General features: G+C 42.6%; 1 protein-coding gene across 1 annotated transcript in view; it reads left to right on the forward strand.

The window, feature by feature from the left end:
* NDUFA10 (NADH:ubiquinone oxidoreductase subunit A10) overlaps positions 1-23,467 on the forward strand; it is a 43,554-nt gene extending 20,087 nt beyond the window's left edge. The window contains exons 8-10 of the mRNA XM_052791456.1: positions 487-572; positions 8,810-8,918; positions 22,781-23,467. Of these exons, the coding sequence (XP_052647416.1) occupies positions 487-572; positions 8,810-8,918; positions 22,781-22,849 (264 nt within the window). The 3' untranslated portion in view covers positions 22,850-23,467. The remainder of the gene's footprint in view (positions 1-486; positions 573-8,809; positions 8,919-22,780) is intronic.
* Positions 23,468-25,970: the final 2,503 nt, after the last annotated feature.

Here is a 25,970-nt window from a genome sequence, read left to right on the forward strand (position 1 = left end):
GTAGCATGATGGTTTTTGTTTGCAACAAAAGGGGGTTAAATTTAGACTTATTTCTGTTTCCTCCTGATTATACCTTAGAGGTGGGGTTGTACCTTCTTTGCTTCCTTTCAGCCCCAATGGCAGGTTGAGGAAAAGTGTCTTGGATCAGTTAAGAATTTGGAAATAAAGCACTTCTCAGCCGATGTATTCCCTGCCATCCTCTGCTCACCAAGGCTGAAAGCACCAGGAACTTTAGAGCTGGCCCCCATGTGTCTGCCCAGTGCTTATGGTAGGGCTACGACCTCCAGAAGAAATATGACTGGGAGATGATTTGTTAGCTCTAAACATTTGTATTGTTCATACAGCTTTAGCAGTGAAGCCTTTTTGCTGGGTGACTTGTTTAATAATATATTTTGATCATTTTATTGATTTGGGGGTCATGTTCATTGATTTTTGGATGTTATGGTCAAACCACCTCTTAGTGTGATTTTTATCTTCTGATTCCAGGTAATCGAAGACATTGAGTACCTGAAGTTTGACAAGGGGCCATGGATGGAGCAGGATGATGTTTCTTTCCATCATTTGAGACTTTAGTAAGTATGATGTCTTCCAGTAACCGAACATTTTCCCCTGAGATCTGATGTTAAAGCCTTGAGTTTTCAAAGTGCAAATACATTTATATTTGCACTCTGACTTGGATTTTTTTTGTCAGAAGTCAGCAGCGATAGCAGGCTTTTGTAATGTTGGTGCTTGGCACTGTAATATGGTGTGGCATTTTGCTGCTGCTGATAATTGATTAGATGAGAGACTCCAGACGAGTAGATCCCAGTCCACTAATGAAGGACAAGAACTCTTCAGGCATTTCCTAAGTGCTGTGACCTGTGGCCCTTAGGAAGGTATTTTTGTGAGCGCTTCTGTTCCTGGGTGATCATCCAAAAGCATTTAATTTTAAAGCAGAGCGTTTATGCAGTTGGTGTGGTGGTTTCTGTGCTGCCCTGGCAGCATGACAGCCTTCAACAAAGCTTGTTGACAGAGCAACCCTGTAGCATGTTTTATATGTGGTGCTGTTTCGGTTGGCTGTGTTTAGTGTTTTTTCTAAAACTAGACTAACTTCTTATGCTGTCTGCTTTTAAATATCTTTCCAGCAGTCTGAACAGAGTATGGGGGGGGGGGGAATGAAGCAAACTTGGGTGACTGCTCAATAAGTCCTTTTTTCCTCCTTTCCTCTAACTCCCAGTAAATAATCCTAAGTAGAAGCTTTAATCCTAATTCATGGAATGAAGTATTGCAGTTCCATTGTTCATTCTCCATAATAACAAGGGGGATTGTAAAGTACAGCAGCTTAAGGGTGGGTTTTTGTTGTGGTGGGGTTTTTTTTGTTAAAGATCCTTGTCTGTCTAGTTAGATGTGAAGAGATCACATCTCTCCATAGATAAAGTGCCTTGCTGGAATAGAACCAAATTTGATTATAATAACTCTTTGCAAGTATTCCATGATTATCTGTCTTCCAGTTCAGCTGTGGAGTGCTACTGGTGGGGCTGCATGTGTCCCCAGAGCAATGCTGAAAAGAGAGGTAGCCCTCCAAACTCCAAAATATGTTGGACCAAACCATTGATGTGTATGTAAAGACGTGAGATCAGACCTACACTTTTATCCATGTGGTACAGATGAAGCATCAGGAGTGCCATTCTGAAGTCATGTTGATCAACAAAATGTTCTCTGGATAACCACGTATAAAGAATATATCTACACTTGTAAGATCTACACTTGTAAGACTATTAATAGAGGTAACCTTGCACTGAAGTGAGACAGGCTTCCTATTTTGCTAGAATTTAATCTTTAGACTGAATGTGCAGGTAGCAAGTGCAGTATAGTTACTACATTTTTAAAACAAAATTTAAGAATTATATTCTTTTCATATTAATTTCTGGTTATCTCACAGGTTAATAGAAACACAGGGATTTTTTTAAATTGAGTATCTGCCTTTGAATTTCTGTCTTTATTGTGACAGGCATTGGAGTAGTAAGTTTAACTGTTTTGCAGGCTTCTGATATTCTTTGGCTTTTACTTTTCTGTTCTGTTAACTTCAAATGCCTTCTAAAATTAGAGATAATGTTCCTTTTCTATGGCCCTTCTATCAAGGGGTGAAGACAGATTGCAGAAAAGCAGTGTTGGTTGGTGTCTAAGAGAAAGAAGTCATGATTCAGGTGCCCTTCCAGTATCTAAGAAGGGGTTTCTTTGTGTAGTAATTAAAGGATAGCGTCTGGTAACTTAGACCCTGTAAAACTATCAAAATCATATTTCTTTATCGTTAAGTTGCTTGTTTTCCTATAGCTTCACACTGGTACCAGGGACTAAGAAACGATTATTAATTGCAGAGTGTAGGAGGGAGTTAAAGGAAAGCATACAATTAAAGAGCAGCGTATTACGATATTGTATGGAAATTCTACTTCACAGCTGTAGAAGGGAATGAATTGCATTGTTAAGGACTCAATTTTTCATTGAACCCTGGGGAAGGCTGAAAGAATCTTCTGTACAAGGCTCCTGTCATTGTAGATAATATGAAATTACATCTTCTAATGGCAGCGTGTGGCTGTTTTAAGATCTTACAATGCAACAAACTGCTAATTTAAATGTTCTTGTGGTTTGAGTTTTGCTGTTTCCCCTTACCTTCAGAATAGCATCATCAAGATAGCATTTGTATTTGGACATCTGATGAACGTGCTTGGTGTTTGCTTTGAATGTTCATTTGGGTGCGGGGGTATTAGGGCATTGATCAAATGTGTAACAACAGATCCTATGCCAGTTTTGTCCTCATGCCTTGCTCAGCTGAATGAGGAGATTGTGGGCAATATGTTGGGCAGCCTGGGAAAAGCACCTTTATAACTTTTTATAAAAATGTGTAGGTTTGGACATAATCTTTTCTCATGTTAACTCCAGAAGTGTGGGACAGACGTGAGTCTCCCATCACAGCTTGCACAAACTTCACTCATGAAAACATGTCAGGCCCAGTGCCAGACAGAGGACAAATGTGTAAGGACCAAACAAACGCTGCAGCGAGTCTGCTGCACGTCTTCAGTGTTGGAATTGTGTCCCGGAGCATCAAATGCCAAACTCAGGTGTTAGTTCATGAATGTTAAAGCTGATGCTTTCCTCGCTTTTTCCAATGCCCAAGTAGAAAAGAGCTTGTGGTACCCAACCTTCTGCAGATTTTCAGGTGTCCCATGCCTACAGTAATTTTTCCCTTTGGAAAGAGTGTTTTAGCACGTTCCTGATGGGCTGCCTGTTCTATATGCTGGCACACGCTGCCCTCTCGTGGGTGTTTCTGGAAGGTCGAAGCAGGTATTTGTCTGTTTTTGCATCTGCAATTGCTTGCTTTGCTGACCTCCCAGCATTTTGCACAGCCCACTCATTCTGACTTGGGCTGTTTCAGATCTGATGCTGTCAGAGGGGCAGCACGCTCGGACCGGGCACCACAGCAGGAGGTAGGGTGTAGCAGTTGTAATCCCGGTCTGGTCCTGGCTGGGCTGTTGGCAGTTTTACCTCCTCCGCCTTCAGCTTGTACCAGCGTGTCTGGGGGAAGGGGACTGATGGGCAGGGGTGAGGATAACTTTTTCATTGCACGTATATCGGGTCTAATGCACAGAAATCCCAGCAGGGCCTCTGACTACTTTGGTAATGCAAATAAGTAAGCTAATCAAACCAGTGAGCCATACCTATATAAAATCAGTTGCATAATGATACCTTTTATCTCCCTGCCTTGCCCTTGAATACTCTTTCCCTTGCCCTAATAGAGTGGTGTGCTTGTGGGACTGAGGCATGTCTTGGTAAAAGGTTAAAAATGTATATATTTGTGTATGTAAGCTGGAGGGATCTCCAAGAGGATGCTCTTCACACCCTTCCTTCCTCTCCAGGTGCTGAGTCCAACAGAAACCATTCTGCTGGCTTTTTGAAATGTCTCAAGGAGTTCCTCTGTTGCCACTGCACTGTCTCAAGCATGTTTTTATCTGTGCCCTTCCCAGTGAAATCGTGTGACTGTCTACATGCATTGCAAAATAAATAATGTTTTGGAATGAAGAGCTGTAGTTTGTGTAACATGGCCTGTGTTGCTTTACCAGCTGGTGGGCAGAGCTTACGGCATTTGAGTTGTTTCATCAGACAAGTCTACAGTTAAATCTGTTACATTCCTGCAGCTCCTTCAAAATTTGCTAGAGTAGAACATATTTTGTATGGACAAATCTTTGGCTTTTTTCAGCCACCACTAATTTCATTTAAAAAAAAAGGTACTGGCATTTGTTTTATCTTGATGAAAAGGGGATCTATTTCCATTTGGAAACAATCTAGCCATGAAATAGTTTGCCACTCTCATCTGTTCAGTTTTGTTCATTAGTGTGCCACAAACCCTGTGTAGTAAATCCTCCAGTATTGTACTTGGCAGGACATGACACATATATTTTGAAGTTGTTACTGAAGGACCTTGTATGTGCAGTAACTAGTAATTTCTAAGTTCTCTTAACATTTGTTTAGCTTCTTGGAGCTATTCCTAACCCCAGAGCTTGGCTCCTATTCTTTTCTGTACATCTTGCTCTGGTTAAATGAAATGTTGCAACAAGGAAGCATGGGAGTGAATGAGGGAGAGTGACCCTTCAGCTCTGTTTCACAGTGTAATTGAGCATGCTTAGCAAAGGGAAGAAGTTTCCGTGTTTCAATGTCTATCTTTGATTTCAAATAGCAGGATTGGAAGTGCTTGCAAGAGGTGTATTGGACTTGTTTTTGAAACTTTTCGTAATGGAGACTCCAAAATCTCATAAACCATTCATTGTAAAACTTCTGGTGCTATTAAAAACTGCTTCCTTTAGCACCTTACTTTTCTCTTGCTTCAATTGAAATAGTTCTTTGTAGTTTCCTTTTTGCAGTGGCTTTTTATAGATTTGAAGAACTGTTGTTGCACCTTCTCACCTTCTCTTGCAGACCTGCTTTACTTGGAAAGCTCTTTTTTCTTTCTTGATGTTCATGGTGAGTGTTTGTTGCTCACTAAGGGAGTGGCCATGGTTCACCTTGGGCATGGCATACTTTTTCTGTCTAACCAAATGGTGGAGTCCCTTTGGCAGAAGGTCTGTATGTCATTGTCTTGCCTTTACTAAGTTCTGGAGAAAATGGGCAAGGAAGAAATGACAGGCAAGGAAAGACATTTGGGGGGGGACACAGCCCATGGCTGTCCTATGTGCCTGCTGAATGAGCGCAGAAACAGAGGTGGTCAGTATGGCAAGAGTTGGATGCAGGAACCATCTCTCCCACCCAGCTCTATGTGCCTGTGGCATGAGTCAGGCACATTTCTCCTTTCCCCTGCTCTCACAAGCATGGGCAAAATCATAAGCGTATCACACGCTCGCTGGCTCACTCGCACGTGTTGTACCCTACCCACGAGAGGCAGGGAAGCCAACCGCAGCAGGGCTTGCGGAGCCCTGGCCGAGGTAATAAGGGTGTGAAGAGCAGAGGAATGAATGCCACCCACTCAGATTCAAACCTGAAACACAATAACCGGTTGGTGAGAAGCTAGTTTCAAGGTGTGCGAGAATATCTTCTGTTTTCCAGTGGGATCTACCTGCTATTTCTCAAGTTACTTAACATGTTTAAGCGCAGAATTTAACTTGATATGCTTTGTGTTGCTGGCTCTAAACCTCTTAGACCAGTGAATGCTTTTAGGTAGGAAGTGCAGTTTTCTAATACTGTGTATATTGTCACTTCAGTTTTTGACTACGCCAACATCAGTTGTTGAGAAATCATTGCTCAGGCTATGCAAACTGGGTTTTTTGTTTGGTTGACTGGTTTATTTTTCTTCCAGTCTACTTCCTTTACCCTACATTGTACCTTTAGCAAATATGTTCATAAGACTTTCTAATGTTCATTGTGATAGGCCATCTTGGGACTCTGTTTTATACAGAGGTGGGGGAAAAAAAGCTAAGGTCCTGGGAACAGAAGTTCTAGAAAGTATATCCAGCTGATGAAAGAGCTGCACTAATTTCAGGATGGCTTGTAATACTTGTGAGTCATCAGGTTTCTGCAGGTTCCCTATAAAATTTGTGTATCCTTGTAAGCTGCCTGTAAGGGAAACAGGACTTCCTCCTCTGAAGAGAGGCAGGAATGTGTCAGTACCAATTCCTCAGTACCTGGTTGTGCATGTTGTACTGGACATAATGTGTGAAGTAGGTGTGTAATAGGTGCTTTTGAAGAAGAGATGAGCTACCCATTGCTGTAACGTACTTGCAAGTGTGATTCCTGTATAGCAATGGGAAGAGCTCTAGCTAACAGGATTATGGATGGTTGCAGTGATGGTGAGCTAAAAATCTGATGTTCTTACAGTATTAGGACCATGCAGTCACTTGCATACTCTGTTAGGTTTGAAATGTTGCATAATCTTATGGGCAGGTAAAGCACACTCTGGGAAGCTGTGCTACTGCATGATGAAAGCTGCTTCAAGAAAACATGGTTAAGTGCCAGAAAATAATAAATAGTGATAATTTTGTGCTGGGGGAGAGAGAGAAAACTAAGGAAACGTAAAAGGTGTCTTTAAATGCTTCCTGCTGAGCAGTGAATTAGTTCTGGCAAGCGAATGTGGTTTTGTGGTTAAAGACATTGTTGTGGCAGGTGTCTTTGGGTGGTGCTTTTAGTTAGTATTCAAAGTTATTTCTTAAGGTGCAGAGCTGAAGCTGGAGAAGCCATCTTTGGTAGCATTAGGTTTGTGGTTTTTTGTTGCGCAGCGGTTTCTTTGGAGGCAGTGGTTGTGAGAGCAAAGAAGTTTTAAGAGCAGCAGGTTTTCTGTCTTGGCCACTGACTAAAATTGTGCCTGGGAGTTGTCCTCTGTAATTGCCATTTGGCTGAGGTTCACGAAGGAATGGATTAACTGCAGACTGGTTGACTACTGGACTTGCTTTATGTGCGTCAAGTTATACTTCACATATGCCCGGACAAATTTTATCTGCTTTCTCCTGCAGACTTGTAAGGTCCGGAACATCTGCTGCTACTTGGCAAAGAGCGGACTCTCCCGTTTCTGTGGGAAGAAGGGACGGCGATGTTTATTCACTGATATATTTAGTGGATCTTCCACCACCTGTGCTGTTAAGCCTGAGCTCAGCAAGGTCTTTAAACATTGCCTGCACGTGGTCTTGTTCAAATCAAAATTCTTAGCTTCTCTGCTCTCTGCACAAGAGAATGCAGATTAAAATGCAGATTAAAGCTCGTAGCGTTGGTACTCATTACAAGTGTGGTTGCAGGATGGACTGTACTTGAGGAATGAAGAGCTGGTACCTGAAGGGCTGCTTTCTGCTGGGGTCTGTATTTTAGTTCGGGGTTGATTAGCAGTGGGTATTAGAGCTGATTCCTTCTCACAGAACCCCAAGAGAGGAGACATAGCAGGTGCAAAGGTGCTCTTCCTGAAGCATACTGGGATTCAGAAATAAAACCAGTTGCATTGTCAAATCACTGTTTTGGGCAAGCTCTTCCATCCCAGCTTGGTTATTCCAGGCTGTCATGGAGTGAGAAGGCTGGGAGTGGCCCAGAGGAGGGCTGGTGCTAGCATGTCATGAAAATAGCTCTTGCTGTGTTGGTGAGGAGGCAAAGGAGTACTCATTTTCCTGGCTTCCAGCATGTGAAATATACATTTAATGTATGTGAAGACAGATTATGTAGTGGTGTATAGGAAGCATCTTTGGTGTTCATCCTTGTCTTGCAAAAGGGCATTTATCCTTACCTTCTCCTATCTCAACTTTTACTAGATTATTATATTTCCTTACTAACTTGTCTGTAGTAGGATAATTTACAGTGTGCATGTCAGGATGCATTAGCAGACTAGTTTACTTGTTTAAACTGTTCAGTGCTGTGAGGTAAGGTCCCAAAATTTGTGATTAGGGAAAAAAATTAATTGCTTAAAGATGATTAACTTTGCTTTGCTCAGGGCATATGCTTTATGTGTATGTAAATATTTGTAAAGAAATGCAATTCACTGAAAAACACAATTTGCAGAGTTTCAAGTGTTGAATTTAGAATTTGGTCACTGTCCACTGCAAATGGATTTATTTTTCCCCAAATACATATAGGTGGCACTGTTGGTCCACGTATAATACCAGTATGTAGAAGGTGGCTTTCTAGCAGTTTCTCAGACATTTTAAATTTGGGGTATTTGAAAGTGCTGGTGCAGTGCAGTGTGGATTTTTGATGGTTCCTGGTATCTGTTGTTAGAGCTGCTGCAGCAAGCTTCCCCTGGTTACTCCCAAGCAGGATGCTAGAGGCACTGCCTGCTTCCCAACCCTGTGATTGCCTCAGTGTCAATCCATTTAGGATGGGAATTTGGGGAAGAGCACCACCTTACTTTAATCTTTGTGAGGGTTCATTTTTGAAAACTAATTGAACAGGAGGCAATTAAATGAAGTTGACATAGCAAGATAGCGTGTGGGAATCGATAAAACCACTGGTTTTACCTTGCTTAGGTAGGAAAGCAAAAAGCTAGAGGTGCTTTATGGAGAAGGCTCCCAGGAATGACAGAGCATCTCCAGGGAGGAAAAACCTAGGGGAGGGAATGGAGAAGCAGGGACAGGTTGGAGCAGGAGCAAACTGGAGGCAAGGGTGAGGGGAAAAAAGAAAATAGCTGTGTGAGGAAAAGAACTATGTATTCATCATAACTGGAAAATAGCCAAAACCTGTGGAAGTATTATTTAACAGAAAAGTAGTTCTTTAATATTTGGTCAAACTCAGAACTGATGTTGCTGTCTCTGGGGCAGGATGTGGACTAACTGCTACTTTTTCTTTCTTTTCCTTCTTCCTTTCCCCTCAGTGTTCAGGACAAAGGTGGAGTGCTGGATCCTGTAGCCATCCCTCGCTTCATTCCAGAAATCACAATTGGAGGCAATGAATATGATAAAATCTATTATGAGTATCGATCGGTAAGTAATACTGGAAGGGGAGCAGTTGTATGATAGCCAGGCAGCTGTCCCTGCCAAGCTGTAAGTGCATTCATAACTGTCCTGTGCACAGCCAGGTGTCAATCTCGTGCACAGGGATGCACATTTCTAAGAGTAAGTTCTGGATTTTGCCCAGATCCCCACCTTTTTTTGAAGTCTAGCTTCCCCACAAGAGGAATTATGAAGCAAATGGTTTGTTTTGTAAGCCGATTTTCTTTTTTGATCTTTAGATGTGGACTAAAGGATAAGTGGTTTTCATTTGTTTTTGTTTCTCTTGCCCCGATTAGTCTCTGACCTCTGAAATCTAAAATAATCCTTTGAGTCAAACAAGAAAATTGGAAACCCATGGTGACTTCTATAAAGAAGACTGCTTATAAAATGCTGAGGGAGGGGGTGTTTTTTCTAGAGTAGGCTGAGGAGGTATGAATGTTACATTGCTTCTCAAAACTGTTGTTGCTTTAAATAGTGTGTTTCTGTACATGGGCACACATCCAAAGCCTGTTGTGGCCCAGCGCTCTCTTACACCTCATGCAGGCTCCCACACAATGTTTTAATTAGCTGCTTGCCTTTCTGATTCTGGAGACAACGGCTTCCAGTTGACTTAGCCCTTTGCCCTACCGCCTATTGTTATTCAGCTGGCATGGGGTCCTCTTGCACCACATGGTATTTTCCTAAGGCCCAGGTATTGTAAATTCTCATTAGAGAAATTGTGGAACTGATGACACTTAATACTGATCAGACAAATTGAAGTTACAGGCGATGGTATGTTTTAAAGTTGGGTGGAAATCTTCACTGCCATTGTTTTCAAGCAATCACTGAAGACAAAGGAAGGAAGGTCTATATAAATTGTTGTAAACAATGATTTTCATAGTCAAAACACTATCATTTTTCTGGTCCTGGTACAGTCTCTTACTGAAATGAAAATGTAAGCTACAGGTTTGTGGACTTGTTTGGAAACTCTGAACTACCAATGTTTTCTTCTGGAATAGTCAGTTCAGAAGTCCCTGTGAATATTCAATGTAATTTGTTCCTCCTCAGCTAACTATGTAGTGGAGAGGCTCCTGGGTCTGCCTCATTTGAGGTATAGTCTTTCCAGCTTGTAAAAGGGGCTAAAGCTAAAGGTTAAAGTAGCAGAAAGCGTCTTGGTACTGCTTGAGGTTGTTTAATGGGTTTGAAAACTCCCTGGTCCATCTGACGAATTCCTATCAGAATTTCGTGCTTCTTGGTATCACATTTTTAAGTCCAGAACTTCAAGCTCAGACTAAGGGGTGTTGGAGTCCTTTACTCCAAGAGATGTCTGTGTGTGTGCAGCACATATTTCAGAAGGATCTGCTGCATGACTTGTCGCCAGCATACAACATCCATCTGTACTGACAGTGCCTTTCTTCCCAAAGATGATAGGGTTTTTTGGCTGAAATGTCACTTTGCAGTGGAGCTGGGAATTACTGAGGCTGCCTGACACACAGCTAGATGTGACCTCAGTGTTGCATGCTGAGAACCAGTGGTAACACTTCTGAAAGCCTTTTTTCTCCTCTAGCTGTACAACAGCACAGTCCTCTTTGTGGTGGCAAGAAACTGAGAATGCCCTGGCTCATCAGATAGCTGGCTTCCAGGAAAAATTGTGACTTCCCTTGCAGATGTAGCAAAGGGATGCTTAGGAGTAGGAATATGAATACCTGGGAAGGAAAGCTGTGCTCTTGGATTGCTCTGCCCGATGCCAGTTAGTTGACAGCAGAAGCTGAGCACTGTCAGTGCAAAAAAAACCATTGCCAAAATATAATCTCCCTTCTGCAGGCACGCTTTTAGGCCCTGATTCAGGAAAGTACTGTGGAAAGTGATAATGTCCTTTGGAATAAGGAGGAGTTGTACATTTCATGAAACATTCTGTTAAATTCAGGCAATGCTAGCTACTCTTTTTCTCTCTTCTGAATGCTTAGACACTTGTAATCCTTCAGGGATGAGGGGGGGCTGTCTGTAGGGATGGTGTACAATGCAAAAGATGCTGAGTTTTGCTACTTCCCGTAAGCTACTGGAAGGGGAAGCACAAAACCAGCCCCACCTGCTGTTTTATGTTCCAAGAATTAAATTATTTGTGTTGAAACTTTGAAGACCTGTGTTGTTTCCCCCAACTTTGTTTAGCAAATGAAGGTGTGAATTTCTTTGTAAGACAAGGCTTATGTTCAGAGGTAATACAGCATGAGATCAACCAGTGCAGGCGGAAAAAGCAGATGAACTTCTAGACATACAAATCTTGGCTATGAGGTTGCTGGGTCTAACGAGAGGGAATCATAAGCCCTTGCCTTGCCCATGTCTATGCAGGGATGGTTACAGCTGTGCTACCACTTTTGCATTTGAAGACAGATAAAGATTTTAGGCTCACATGACTTCTAAGTAAAGACTTAATTATGGTATAATTACAGAACTTTAACTTTTCCTTGTGGGAAATACGTGCTTTTAAAGTTAGTGTAATGATGTTTACCACATAAATACAATGGTTTGCGTAGGGGATTTTTTCCTCAGCAATCCTATAATTAGTCATAAATCCTTGATCGTACCAATAGGCAGCTAACTCCTGTGCTTTTGAGAGTTGCATGCACACAATTCATGCTGCCTAATAATGGTGGTTTTCAGGGATTCGCAAATTCCAGGCAGAAGGTGGTTTTTGTTCAAAATATTCATTAGTCAGAAGCAACTGAGAAGGAAGAGGAGGAGGAAACACTCTTCAGAGTCCAAGATTTTAGTATGTGTGCCTTTCTGCAAAATAATGAGGTAGCCACATACAGCTCTGAATACTAGAAACTTGCTTTTTTATGTATATCCTCTGAATTTCTTCTGTAAGTGTTCTTTTCACATGTGAGGAGGTGGCTTTCTGCCTCCTTCTATTACCATAAAGTCATCTGGCAGAGTTCAGCCGTTCTGTTCAGGCATTCATAAACTTCTAAAGATGCTTTTCTGGCAAGGGAAAAGTAACCTTTTAGTCAGATTCTGTAGATCACAGAGATAAGCATGTTCATTCTTAAGTGAAGCAACATTATTTTAGGAACTGTCAGACTAGTAAAGACTTGACTACTCTTTTTTTTTTTTTTTTTTTTTTAACAACTGCTGTATCTCTCTGCTTTCTTCCAACCATGCACAATCCCCATGGATAATGCTCCAAACTCCATGTGCACCCTGTGAAGCTGGAGCACTTAGGCAGATGTGTTTGCAGAGAAGACGAAAACAAATGGTTCTGTTTAATGGAATCAGTGTACTTAAATAATGTACTTATGTACTTCACACTCCCAAATGCTGTTGGCAAGTCCTGCTGAATCTCCTAGGGGTGGTGAAAAAGGCTTCTTTTATCTGCATGCTCTTTTCTGTATACATAAAAGTGCAGCTGTCTAAGATTCATATTCAAGTCATCACCTACGTCTTTACCTCTGAAAACAAAGCTGGAGAACTTTAAAATAGTCTTTGCCACCTCTCCCTTCACTGCAGATCATAAGAAAATGATCAGCATTTCATGTATATAAATTTTGTGCTTAAAAATACAAAAAACTTAGTGGGCTTGCTTATCACAAGGTGTACCAGAGCCTGGAGTCCAGTGCTTGCTGATGTTCACTCAGGCGCTGGAGTGGTGAATTCCTTCACTAGAACAGGTGAAAACAAAATGGTTAAAACCTAGTCTTCTTTCTCATTGCATCAGCCCTAGCAGAAAGCATTTGTGCTAGCCCACTCACCTGAACTCTGGTTCATGCAACCCAGCTCCTCTGTTTGTCCAGTGGCTTGCCCCAACATCTTTAAACACAAATCTAAGAAATCACAAAGGAGAAAAGGGCTATTTTTATTAGTATGAGGCTAAAAACTGTGGCTTGCATCTCATGCTCTAGGATTTGTTTGGGGGGTTTTTTTCCCATCTTTTCTCTGGGGGCGTTAAGATTGTGCAGTAGGAGGAGTATCCTATCCTCTTTCTAGTTTGCTGGAATTCAAGTGTATGTGCTGGTGTGTATATTAAAGAAAATGACCAAATGCTTGGGCACACAGATTCTTCTTCAGACAAGACAGGCCTAGGCACCTAGAAGTTCCTTTTGTACTAAGGCAAATCCCATATCAAAATGTTGTATCTTTTGTCAGCTTAATTTATACAATCAGAAAAAAGGAAGTCAGGGATGTGTACCTTACCCTTGAAGCAGACAGTTGTGATGAATTTTTTGAAGAATTTATTCCATGCTATTGAGCTACTTTCAAAGATGCTTCATATCCCAATATGACTTCCAGCTCCAGTGAGTGCATGTGCTTGTGTGTAGGGCTTTCTTAGATGAGTTTTAGTTGTCATCTTTCAGTCTGGAGTGTCCTTTTGCTCTTGCATTGAGACGGTGAGCCACGTGCTTCCCTTCCTTTCTTTACCCTCTTATTGCTTTTCCCCCACCATGCACTGACTATTTGCTGATCCTGGCACACTTCAACTTCCATCCATCGGCTCCTTTCCTTGACGGTTCTCATTGTCCTCCTTTGAACCATCTAATTGTGCAATGTGCAAAGTTCATCTCACCGCAGAAAGTGATGTGTACCGTATTCACCACGTGAGGAAAGCAGAGGCTTATTTGGCAGTGGTAATGATTCTGCTTTGTCCGTCCTTGTCAGTGCAGCTCCATATTAAGCAGAGACAAAACGAGCGGCTCAGATTTTTCTGCCTAACATTTAACTCAAGACAGCAAATAAATATGCCATTGAAAGGTAAGAGAAGGCTCTCATTTTATTTTCCCCATCCTTTTCCCTTTGTGGAAGACTGCTTTTGGAATACGGGGATGCTGACCATGAGGCAAGGCTTGCTAACCTAGCAGGGATTGGTTTTTTTTTTTTTTTTTATTCCTGGACTAGTCTTAAGCTAGACTGCCGAACTGAACAGGTTGCTGGGGTTAGGTGAATACCAGAGCTGTGGAAGGGAAGTAGCAGTAGCGTGTGGCTGGGGTGGGGTGGTTGCCTTTCCACAGCAGCTGCACCAGCTCAGCTGCCTTGTCAAGCTGCATCTTTGTATAGTGCTCCTCATCCTCCTCCCTTCTGCCTCAGGACCTGGGAGTGTGTGACTGGCAGTCCCCTGCAGTCTTGCATAGCAGCAAGTGGAGAAGAGGCAACAGGTTGGAGGGGAGGAGAGTCCCACGCTTTTTCCCCAGGCGTTTTACTACCCTGTCCTTCATAAGGTTGCAACCTTAGGAGGGGAAATCCTCGAGTGTGCAATGTCTGCCATGCCTTCAGTTATTTAGGTAGTTGCAGGGGAATAGCTGTAACGCAGCAAGCTTTGGAGTGATGGGAAGGTGAGCCTGCAACACTAGTCAACTCCCAGCCTCACAACTCAAAAATAAAAGTATTGTCAGAGCATGTGTTTATAATTGAAGATCATAACTAGCACAAAAGGGAGAACATTAAGGGAAGACTTTCTCCAGGTTTGATGTGGCTCAAGTTGCATGTGAAGTGCAGCCCTGACACTTCTTGGCAGCTGTGGTTGCAAGGGGCTGAAGATGGCTGCTGGCAAACAGTGGGGGTTAGGATGTCCTTTAGCTTTCCCATCTCTGAGAGTGCAGAGTGTTCCTGGCTTACACGCAAATCCCCCATTTAAAATACCCTGAACTACAAAAGAAATACTTGAGCTTTCAGGAAGCCAGAGTCTGGATCAAGAGCAGGGAGCATTTGTGTCAAAATGATGCAGTGAGGTTTAATGTGGTGATACTCCGTGGTGGGGTCCTCAACATCTTGGCCTTTGGCTGCAGATTTTGGGTTACGAGAAAAGCTACGGGCTTCTGAAAAAAAAAAATCTTTGACCAAGTCTACTTGTATGCACAGAGGACATTACCTATGCATACATGATAAAGTGCAAATGCTGCAATAAGTCTTATCTAAGCCATGAATTGTCTTCCATGGTACTCTTGCCTTTACAGAATTGGGGAGGTTAGGATATCTTTTTTCACTGTGTTTGTGATTGTTACCACAGTGGCTGTCTTTGATACAATCATCTGTTTTCTCTCTCCTGCTATTTTTTCTTGGCTTGATGAAGTTTTCATTTTCTTCGGATCAAGGTCTCCCTTCCTAATTCTTATTTTAATGGAGATGTTTGACAGCTGTAATGCCCAGCCCTGTCTGCTCTTGAATCCAGGAAGGAATGAAAGCAGACACACAATAAATTAGGAAAGGCTTAATTTAAGGTTTTTCCTTCTGGTTTATGTCTGCAAAAATATTTTTAGTCCTTTCTAAAGTAACAAGGTGTTGCCTGGCTAAATATCGGCAAGACCAGGAGGACCTAAAGAATAACTAAAACCTAGGAATGACAAAGTTGTTCCTGAAGGGTACCCGGAAAGGGGTGGGAATAGGCATGTGATCTCCTTCTCTTCCCACCTTCCCACTCCTCCTCCACTCTCACCAATCTTGTATGTACAGAGAGAATGTGAGAGCAGCCCCTCTTCTGCTTTAGAAACGTGTAGCTTCTCTACCTTGCTTCCCTTGAAAAATATCATGGGCAGTTAGCAGGGATATCTATCCCAGATCCAGGAGGGAAGGAACCTGAGAGACCTTGGGACTATCTCAAATCTTGATCTTGGTAGTTGCGTCTGTTTTGTTTTAGATGACAGACCATGGTGTCCCAGGCACTGGGTACCTATGTAAATCAAAAAGACAGTAAAATCCTACTGGCATTAAAATAATCCATTTAAAATGTGACAGTCTGCCACTGAGCCCTATGAAAGAAAACACTTTTTTTTGTGGGAACACATCTTCCCTCTCACAAATCCCTCTCAATCCCATACCGATGTAGGAATGTCATCCCCCGGGTAGACCTCCATTAAATAAAAAATAAATAAAATAAAAACCCAAGGAAAATAGCTCAGAAGAAAGATCTTTTGTTAGTTATTAAGCAAAGTGGAGAAAAGTTGCAGGTGAACTGCTCCCACTCCACAGTTTTGCATCTCCTAGGAAACTTTAAATAAAAAAAACAAAACAAAACCAAACCCAACCCTCAGAGGACAATTTCATTGTGGTATCATATACTGAAAATCATGCTGTAGATCAGGAAAAGGTTTTGGCAAATCTGTAAGAAGGATACTTGGATTTATTTCTTGCTCTCCCTGCTTTGCTCCAGCTTCTCAGGGGTAACATCTCCATGGGTCTTAAACCATGAAATAGTGTCAGTTTGAGGTGTTTTAACTGTGCTGGTGAGGTGGTACAGTTTTGGTTGGGATGGCATTAGTATGTTGTTTTCCTTGTTTCCCGATAGCATTTTTTTGCTGAGAAGTGCTTTGGGGCTTTTTAGTGTAGAATCTGCCATTCCTAAGACCTGCTGCTACCTTGAGTTATATAACATAAGGAAAGCTATTGGAAGAAGCTTTTTGCATTTTAACTGTCCAGTTAGAAAAGCAAGCCTACAGTTAGTATAACACTTTATCCAGCTTAGATATAGTTACTTGGCTTTCTCCTGCAGTAGGTTTGCACTCTGTAGTGGATAACTGGCATTTCTAACGTATTTGCTGAGAAAAAACAAATTGGATATTATTCTGCCACTATGGAGAATAGTCACTAGGGCAAGTAGGCACTGCGGAGAAAAGCTGCAACAAAATATTTAGTTGTGCTCTGTTGCTTATTTATTCTTGGCTGTCCTGCAAAACCAAGTCTAGAGATATACATTAGATTGTTTATGGTGTTTGTAGTTCAAGTTGCATGTTACATTTATTTCTACAAATCAGCTTCCTGCTTGAACTCACTTTACATTGTTTGAAATAAAATACTTCAGCTTTGAAGAAATACGCTGTGTCCTCCTTATGGACACTTCTCTTTCCAAAAGATTTCTACTGTCTTGTCTATCTTTTGGTGAATGAATGAAGGGCAGGATAACATTCATTGAACATTTTCAGCAAATTGGAATTGTTTTAACCTCAGCTTTTTGAGTACTCTTGTTACTTAGGCTATAATGAATGCTAACAGCATTAAGAATTTTGTTTGTGTAAAGAATGGCAGGAGTCAAGCTGTAAACAAACATCTATCTATGTCAGTCTTTCGGAGACCAGACCATATACACCTTGAATGTGTGTTTGGGGCATATTACACCCCCTCCCCTTATCTGTTGCTCTGGAAGTTAGGAACCAAACCCTTCCAGAATACAACCAATATATGATGCTACATGTTCCTAGATTCTCTTGGATTTTAGCTGTGTGCCAACAATAAACTTCTGGAAGTCAGGATTTCTACTGGAAAAAGCAGTAGTCTTTGCTAACAGCAGTGATGGAAGGTGCTATTATCATGCTTGTTATAAACAGCCACTAAATGGAAAGGTTTGGATATTGATGAATGAGCCTGTGCTTGCAGAGTAATGACTCTGTTTTTAAGTGCTCTTTGATCAGTGCTGCTCAAAACATGCTATTTATAGATCTGTTTTAGTTGTGAAGTCCAGCCATTAGTATAAAGCAGCACAGGAATAGAAGGAAAAAATGGTAATTCTTTCTGCTCCTGAAATGTTGGAAAACAAGACAGACTCTAAACTGATGGATGTAGACCTTTTTAGATTGTTAAAACTCTCCAGAGCTCTACCTGTACATGTCTGGTTTGAAATTATTTTGAGGAGCTATGAAATGTGGCTGCAGCATATAGCAAACAGCTGGCTGAAGCTGTTTGTTGCTACTCTGCAGCCTATACCACTTTATAGGGCTTTTCATCGTGTTTATAGTTTTGACAGACACTTCTGTGGCAGAGTTCTTAATTTAATTGATGAGATGATCTTGTTTTCATCTCTTTACTAATGCTCTTTTAAAGTTGAGCAGTTTCATTCTTTTGAGCTGGCTCTACCTTTGGGTACAGCTCACTTCATTAGTTTCATGCTCTGTGTGGTGGATTTTATCGCATACTTCTTGAGATAATCCTTGCTGCCAACTTTTAAGTTCTGCACAGTGTAATGCAGCAGACCAAGACTTGATTCCCCATCTCATCCATTTCCATGGAGCGGAAAAATCTGTTACTTGGCTGTGACCTTGCAGGAGCTCATGCTTACTTCCTGCTGCAGGGATGCATGTGAGCTGTTGGGTTTGTCTAGTGGGATCTCTGTTCCCATTTGCTTGTTCAGTGCTTCTTTAGTTGTAAGCTTTTGAGGCCAGAGACTTAATTCTTGTGTTGCAGAGTGTGTGTGTAGATGCCTGCTGTGATAATGACACAGCTTTTCTTACTTTTCCTGGGAAAGATGGTTCAGCTTTGGTGCAATTGTCAACTGCTTTCTCTGCCAATTGGTGCTGGACAAACATGTTGGTGGTTCCATAGGTCTCTTTGGGCTGATGTCAGGGAAGGACCTAAGAGAGTTCAGGATTTATTTGACCCTGCATGCTGCTCCTTTTACTTGCCTGTGGAAATGTGTTGTTAATAATTAATCATGCGTGATAGGATGTGCTACTGTTATTTTTAACGTGGCCACACCTTTTCTTTGGTCTTACTCAAGTCTGATTTGAAGGTAACGTGTGGAGTGTTCCTGTGAATGTGCCAGCCACATGCAAATGATGTGGCCTTGCTGATTTTCATTATAATTCTGACTGGGAAACTTACTCGTAATGCACAAGTCTCGTGGAAAATGCAAGTCTCTTCCAAGTGGTTGCCTGGTTTCCCATTGAGAGTCTCTAAATTTTGTGTCAGCAGTATCCTTCAGCAAGGAGTCCTTCAAGCCACTGGCTTTGTTTGGCACCTGTATCTTGAACTGGAAGCGACGGTGAATATTCAGTCCCTCTCGGTGTTCTCGCAGCTACTGGCAAGTTATGCAGAGCTTTGCCCTATCTCCCTTCCATCATCTCTTTTCTAGGCTGGACGGTTTACCTTTTCTGGCTGCAATACCAGTACCCTCAGGGCTGGCTGCTTGTTCCCATCCCTGCGCTTGTGCTGGCTAAGCAGCTGTGGGCAGAACAGGCTGGGAACTTCAGCTGGGTGCAGTTTGGAGCACCAACTTAACCATTTGTTGTCACCAAAAGAAGCACATCCTACCACTTGCCCCACATCCCCAGATCTTCCCTGGTGCTCCCACCACTCTTCTTTGCAGTGGTCTGGTATGTGTTTGGCTGAGCTTGCAGAATCACCAAAAACTAACCCAGCCAGAAGGAGTGAATAGCTTCTCGCTGGGTGAGGGGCTTGACTGAGCTTGTGGAATGATCCAGCAAAGTTGCAGAGCTGGCTTGGACTGTGCAGCAGAGAGTTGAGAGGATGGGTACTGTAGGAGCTCTTCTTGTTGGCGTCATGCTATTCAGTCTGTTCGGCCACACCGTGCAACGTTCCTGCAACACTTTTCATTTGGCCGTTTTAATCCAGGCTCCTTGTGACACGGAGCAAAAGCTTTATCTGGCAGGAGGTGGGCATGCGAGGAGCTGGAGGGGAGGCAGAAGACCGCAAGAACAGGAATGAGTCCTGATGCTCAATAAGCGCTAAAAGATCACTAGCTTCCTTCCCTCTGGGATAGACCTACCTTGTTCCTAGTTGTGCAGCTTTATTACAACAGACACAGCTGTAAAAAGTGAGCTTTGAAGAGCCCCTTCTCAGGAAGTCATCTATGTTACTTGTACCTGGTGCAGATAGCGTGCAGAACATAAATTCACATCGTTCTGCTTGCTAGGTAATACGGGATTTGTTTACTGTGCCTTCCTCTTTTTCCATTTTTGGGGGGCTATTTTGAAAGCTTGGCTGTAACATATCCCAAAACTCGACTGCTTTTGCCAAGGCCCACTGTGAACGATGGAGTATGGATGAATACTTATTATAAAACTTGCTTTGATGTATTGCATGTCTTTAACCAAAGACACATGGGGAATTTGTTTTGGACAATGAATTTGAATTCTGTTGGGACTGATATTGTATCTTTTAAAGAGGGCAGAGTTACCCAGAAATGAAACTGTAAACTCCTGTGTTTTCCCAGAGAGCTCCTGTTGCTTTAATAATCTAGTTATCTGGGAATCTCTTGAAGTATCAAAGGGCCAATTATGTGCTGCCTGGAGAGGACCAGGGAGAGCTGTTTTTTTGCTAGAATTAATAGATACAGGCTGGTCACAGCAGGTCTGATGTCCTCCCTAGCTCACCACTGTAAATTTGCAGGGCAGAGATAGTAATCATTTATTTTCATCTCACATCTCCTCTTTGCTCAGCAGGAGTAACTCTTAACAGGACTGCATGGTTTCTTCTGATATTTAGACAAGACATTAAAGACAACTTTAAATGAAAAAAAACTTAGAAAAACCAATCACGAATAGCTTGTAATGGTTTGTGACAAGGCAGGGCAGGGAATGTCTCACGAAGGAGGTAGAAATCTTCTGTTAGCTTGATGTTTTAGCGAAAGAAGTGTCTTATTTCCTGACTTTGAAATAAAAAAAACCCAACACCTTCCCCTTCCTCAAAACAACAGGCTTCATCCTGGATTAAATAGCTGGTTTTGTGGCCTGAGTATAGATTTCATCAAGACTGGGTCTTGCTTCTCTCTGCAGGGGCAGCTCTCTCAAACAGGATACTCTTAGATTTTTTTTTTTTTTTTTTTTAAAGGAAAAATCATCAGGACAAATGTCACAGGACACAGGGTCCTGTGTGAAACCAGTGTTTGTGTGGAGATGAGCAGATGATCTGTGCTTAATTACTTGTAAAGGCTGCCAGTGGATAGCTTATTTTTAAAGGAGGAATTTTAGTATAGCATCTTCGCTTGCTTCAGTCTTTCTCACAAAACACATTTGCTTTTTCATGGTGGTTTGCTTCTTGATTCCAGTGTTATATCTCAAAGATGAATGCTGTGTTCTGTCTCTTTTTCATTCCTGGAGATAGGAAGAGAGGTTCTGAAGATAGACTCTGCTTTTGAAGCTAGGACCTAACCATCTCTGGCATTTCAGGTCATGATCAGTACTTTCTGAAGGGGACTGCTTTAACACCTAAGACTCAGAGGTTGAAATGTATCTACATCTGTTTCTTCCATAGGATCACTCAGTTCAGATTAACTGCCAAAGTAGCTACTTTATGCACTGATCCTGTCGCTGGCAGGTTTTGTTCCTGTGGCTTAGTTATCTAGCGGGTATGGAGCCTGGTTTATGTTTATTCAGGCTGAAACTGCACTAAAAATTTGTGTTGCTTTTGCAAAGCAAGTTGTTAGGAGATGATTTTGATGACAGTGTTGTTGGCACACTTGTGTTGAGTCTTCTGTCACATAAGCATGCTTTTGCTGACCTGATGCAGCCTGCTTGGCCTGGAAGAGCACTTTCCTCGCCTGCAGAGAGAGCACATACGCTATTTAAGAGGAGTTTGCTATTTTAACTGTTCTGGCAGGCTTTCTCTTGTGGTCCTGTGTGCTGTGTCTGTAATCCCTTAAAATGGCTGCTACTTAAACAGCTTCTTTTCCCAGATCTTTAAAGCTGAAGGTAGAACAGCTTGGCTGCTGAATTTTTGTGTCTGCAATGCAGCCTGAGGGCTTTTGCGATGTGGCTGCACACGGCAGCGGGCTGAGAGGGCCAGGCTTGGCTTTCCATCCCGACGCACGATCTGCACCACTGTGCATGTCCTCGTCCTCCAGAACCCTTGTGGAAGGCTTTAGTCACGGGCGCCTGTTTGGCTGGCTAGACGGACTACCAGGAAGGGGGTTGTGTGCTTCAGTGTCTCGTGTCCTTTCACAGACTTAGAGGTAACAGATCGTTGTCTCTAGGACTAGACATGACTCCTTGAACTCCCAAATGCCAAGACTGTTTAGGCTACTGCTCTTCACCTCCATTTGCTCTTATCTCAGTGATAATTTGCTTTCCCTCACTGGTGAGGGTGCAAACCCTCCAGCTTTCCTAGTACATCTGATGTCCCGCTCCCAGTGCTCCAGTCTATCCAGCCTTTCCCTCTGCGATGCATTTCTTGGTTTGCTAGGCTTGAACCGCTCCTTGCATGATCTTCTTGTGACCTGTACAACCAGGCCAAGCTCTTGAGATGCTGTCAGAAGGAAAGGCTTCCTGCTGCGGTCCCCAGCCCTCTGCTGTCTCATGTACCCTGAGGTGCAACGAACTGGCCGGAGGGGAGACTTCGTGCGGCAGCACTGTGGTTCCTTGAGCTCTGGTTGGGGAACCACGGGTACAGAAAGGTCGGTCAGGCTAACCTGTGTGTCCGAGCTGCCTAGGCGGAGGCTGCTCCCAGCTGCGTTAAGGGTCTGTGCGGAAGAGTTGCAGTCTGAAAGATCAGTGAGGTTCAGAGGCAGCAAGTGAAGGCTGTTGCTTAGGTCCCAGGGTACAGTGAAATTTGGGTAGTGGGTTCAAGAAACTTTGTTTTTTCCAGTGAGTAGTGGCTTCTGGCTTTGCTTATGAAGACAGGCAGATGCTGCTTTTGCTTTAATGAAGTTAAGTTCAGCTCTTGAAGGCTAAATACGCAATTTCATTTGAATGGTTTAATTTAATGTAGTAATTAACTCAGTATTTCATGCATGAAATATTTCATGTATTTAATAATGTGTGCCTATTTTGGCATGAGATTCTACTGACTGATTCAATTCCTCTACTACATGCTACAGTTGGAGGGGTCACCTCTTATTAAAACTGGGAACAAGGGTGTGTAGGGGAGAAGAGTTGGATGAATCCAGGGGGAATGTACTGTTGTGCTGTTGAGATTATTGGCCTACTTTTTATCTATATTATGGCATAGTGTTTTTTGAGGGTGTCCCCCCCCCCCTTCAACTGCACAGCTCAATTTTTTCAGAGGGACTGATTTTTCTATGAGTTTTAATCATTATGTTGTAAACATGTATTTCATGTTGCATGTCTGCAGATACCATGAAGTACTTTATGGAAATCTTTAGATTCTTTATGAAGGATGAAGAGAGAAATGTTTCTGACTGAACTTTCTGCTTTCTCTAGCTTCCTGGTCGCAATTTTAGGCAAGGCTACAACGCTGATGTTGGTGACAAGTGGATCTGGCTGAAATGAAATCTGCTCCCTTTGGAGCCCTAACTGCGATGGACCACAGAACTTGAGTGAAGAAGAAGCTGAGTTCAGTGTGCCTGCTCCACATCAATTGTGTAGTACGAAGAAAACGCTGGTTAAATCATCTTCCAGCTATAGAATAAGAGAAGAGACTCCTAGAAGGGAAATCACTTTGTTCTGGTTTGTTCTTCCCTGATGAATTCAGGGTGCTTTGTCTTTGGATGTCAAATAGTCAATATGTGATAGCAAAGTGATCTGGTATTACAGGGGCAGACTTAAGATCAATGCTGAACTTTTTCTTCATCAAGACTGTGGCATATTAGTATACAGGATTATTGTTGTTTTGCTGAATCAAGAGAAATTAAACCTGTATCCTCCTGGCTCTCTCCAAGTTAATTTCTTGCTCTGTCATGCGTGGTGTTTTATTAGTTTCATTAGAAGAGTGCACATGCTAAAAAACCACGCTTGCATCAAGTTCTGAAAGCCTCTTACTGGATATCAGCATCAAAGCAGGCAAGCATAAAAAAAATTCATTGAGAGAAGGAAGTAAGTGTTGATCTCAATTTAAACAGCAAAATATCTGTGCTTAAATGTATAAAAAAAATTTCAAAATAATTGCCAGCAGTTGTACTCATAGCTTCTTCCTTTGAATGGGTGCTATAGATCAAAATGTTTGTTGGGTGTAAAAGACAAACGTAATTATTATTTTTGCAAGTCCCTGAAAGTCCAAGTTGGAGTTCTTTTTCAAGAAATTATTCATTTGGTGTTAGTTAGTCACAGAAATGAGGCACCTTGGCATTGGTTCAAGCAATGCTGTCCAGATTTAGTCTGCAGTAATTCTGCATTTCCAGCAAGGGGCTAACTACTTCAATCACTGAGTAAAAGTGCTGCCAGGCATTCCAGTATTCAGGGCAATGCCTTTGAATTAAGCAGCCAAGTCTTGCCTATGCCCCTTCCCGTATCAAAACTAGTATGAAAAGACTCCTTTAACAAGAGCCTTGGGGGCCTGCTTAGATACTGAAATAAATGAGCAGTGGGATAGAAATGTGGTTCTTCTCACTGATCTCTTAGCTCTTTGTTTCCATGTTTTATGGCTTTAGGGTTTCATCTCTGGTTGCAAAAGCACTGACTCTGCTTTGGTGCCACTGTGCCACCCTGCGCTAATGCAGCTGATGGCTTCACAATGACAAGCAAGTGCTGGGGTGCAGGGCCAGCACCGTGCCTTGGACTTGCGTGAAAGTGCAGCAGAACTGGTGTAGTCAGTCCTGTGAGGCTGTGCGTTTTTTTGAACTGTTGCAAGATCCTTGTGTGTTTTCACCTTCTGGAAGCTGGTTATCGGGACACTGGACCTACATATGTTGCAACGCAGCCATGTCATCCCTTGTCCCATGACTCTTCTGGGAGGGTGTATCTTAGTGCTCTCATGCCTGAGGACCTGCCAGCCTGAGCCACTTGTCTTCTCCTATGCAATGAGATCCTGAGCTATTAGTGTTAGTTTTTCTTTACCTGTCCAGAGTGCCATCTTGCAGCAGTCAGTAATGTGTGTGGAGATTAAAAGAACATCTGCTGTGGCTTTAGGTTACCTTTGGGAGTAGTCAAGACCTGTTTTTACAGGTGTCCTCCATGTCAGTATTGCTATGTTCTCCAGGTGCTGTAATTCACTTGGCAATGTGCATGCAACCTGATGTCAGATCTCCTAGAAAGGCATTTTGTGCTGTGTGTAGTGCTGATGAAGGTGTTGTGTTCAACTTTGCTGTAGTGGGGCACAGTGGGGTGCAGAGCATTTCTAAGAGCCTTCCCTGCCTCCTCCAGCAGCACACTGAGAGCTGAGCTGAGCTGCTTTGGATGTAAAGAAGCTTAATTCCAGTCAGGAAGAGCAGTGTTGGCTTGTATGGCAAGCAGTGTGGTATGACAAAATGCATGTTGAGCGTACTTTTTTATCCTGGTTTTAACTCTGCTTTAAAAGTAAAACTGTTTATAAACTAAATCTGTGAAGGAAATAACTTTCTTTGCCCTTGCTGTAGGAAGGAGCGTTAGCTGTGTTTTTCTCTTCCCTCCTTCCCACTCTAACACCTCAAAAAAACATCTCTTAGCAAACCAGCTGTAAAGTTTTTGGCTTTTGAAGACTGTACTGTGCCAGTTGGATGAATCTATCTCCAGTTCTTCATTAGATTGGAAAAGATAAACTGGCTCAATTCCTCTCCATGCTTCTGTGTAGGTGTGCATGTCATAGCATCTGCAGTCTGTCCTCTTATCCTGAGTTCCCATTGCCTATGTTAATGCATGGGGAAGTTTGCCTCTTGCCTGTTGTGTCCCGTGCTTGATTCTGCTTGCTTTACGAAGGCAGATTCCCTGGAAATGGTGGTGTTTCACTTCCAGGCATTGGCCACGTTTTATGGGCAGAACCATCGGCTTTCCTGATGGCTGCAGTTGATCAATCCAGTAGTCCAGTGACTAACTCCCCCTTGGGTTCAATTTTCAGTTGCATGGGAGGGGTGAAAGGAAAGAGGAGGTGGGTGGGAATGGGTCCTGCCACCAAAACGAAGGCTTGACATGCTGCAGCCTCAGATGAGGTTGTGAAGATTGCCTCTCAGCCTCAGGAACCTGTGATTTCATGCCAGCACCTGTCCCACTCTAAAAACTCGGCTTACCGCATTTCAGATTTGGTCTCTTAACCATCCCCCTCTGGCCTTTGGTGTGGTTGACTGGTGCATGTTTGTGCTTTCCCAGTATGTCCATTAATAGCTTCCTCATCAGCTGGGGGACAGCTGAAACTGTCCCGGGTGTGACAAGGTCAGCCTCTCTGCTGATGATACCTGCATGTGTCTGAGCCTCCTCGTGCTTTGCGCTTCAGCTTGAGGTATTGACTCCTCACGTGCTCCTACCGACCTTTTGCTCTTCAGCAGTGACATTTGGCCCAGAGCTACAATTAAGAGATCCAGTGAATTTCTTCTTCCCCTTCCTACTTCAAGGTGTAACTTTCATGGTGTAATAGCAGTGAGGTTTGGATATTAACCATCCTGCTTCAGTTCTGTGCAAAGAAAGAGCCTCTGCTGCTGCAGTGGAAGAGAGGATGCTGTGCCCCCACCATGGGCAAAGATTGAAATGAATCTCTTCTGTGGAA

Source organism: Harpia harpyja, chromosome 7, assembly GCF_026419915.1.
Source record: "Harpia harpyja isolate bHarHar1 chromosome 7, bHarHar1 primary haplotype, whole genome shotgun sequence".
Taxonomy (NCBI): domain Eukaryota; kingdom Metazoa; phylum Chordata; class Aves; order Accipitriformes; family Accipitridae; genus Harpia; species Harpia harpyja.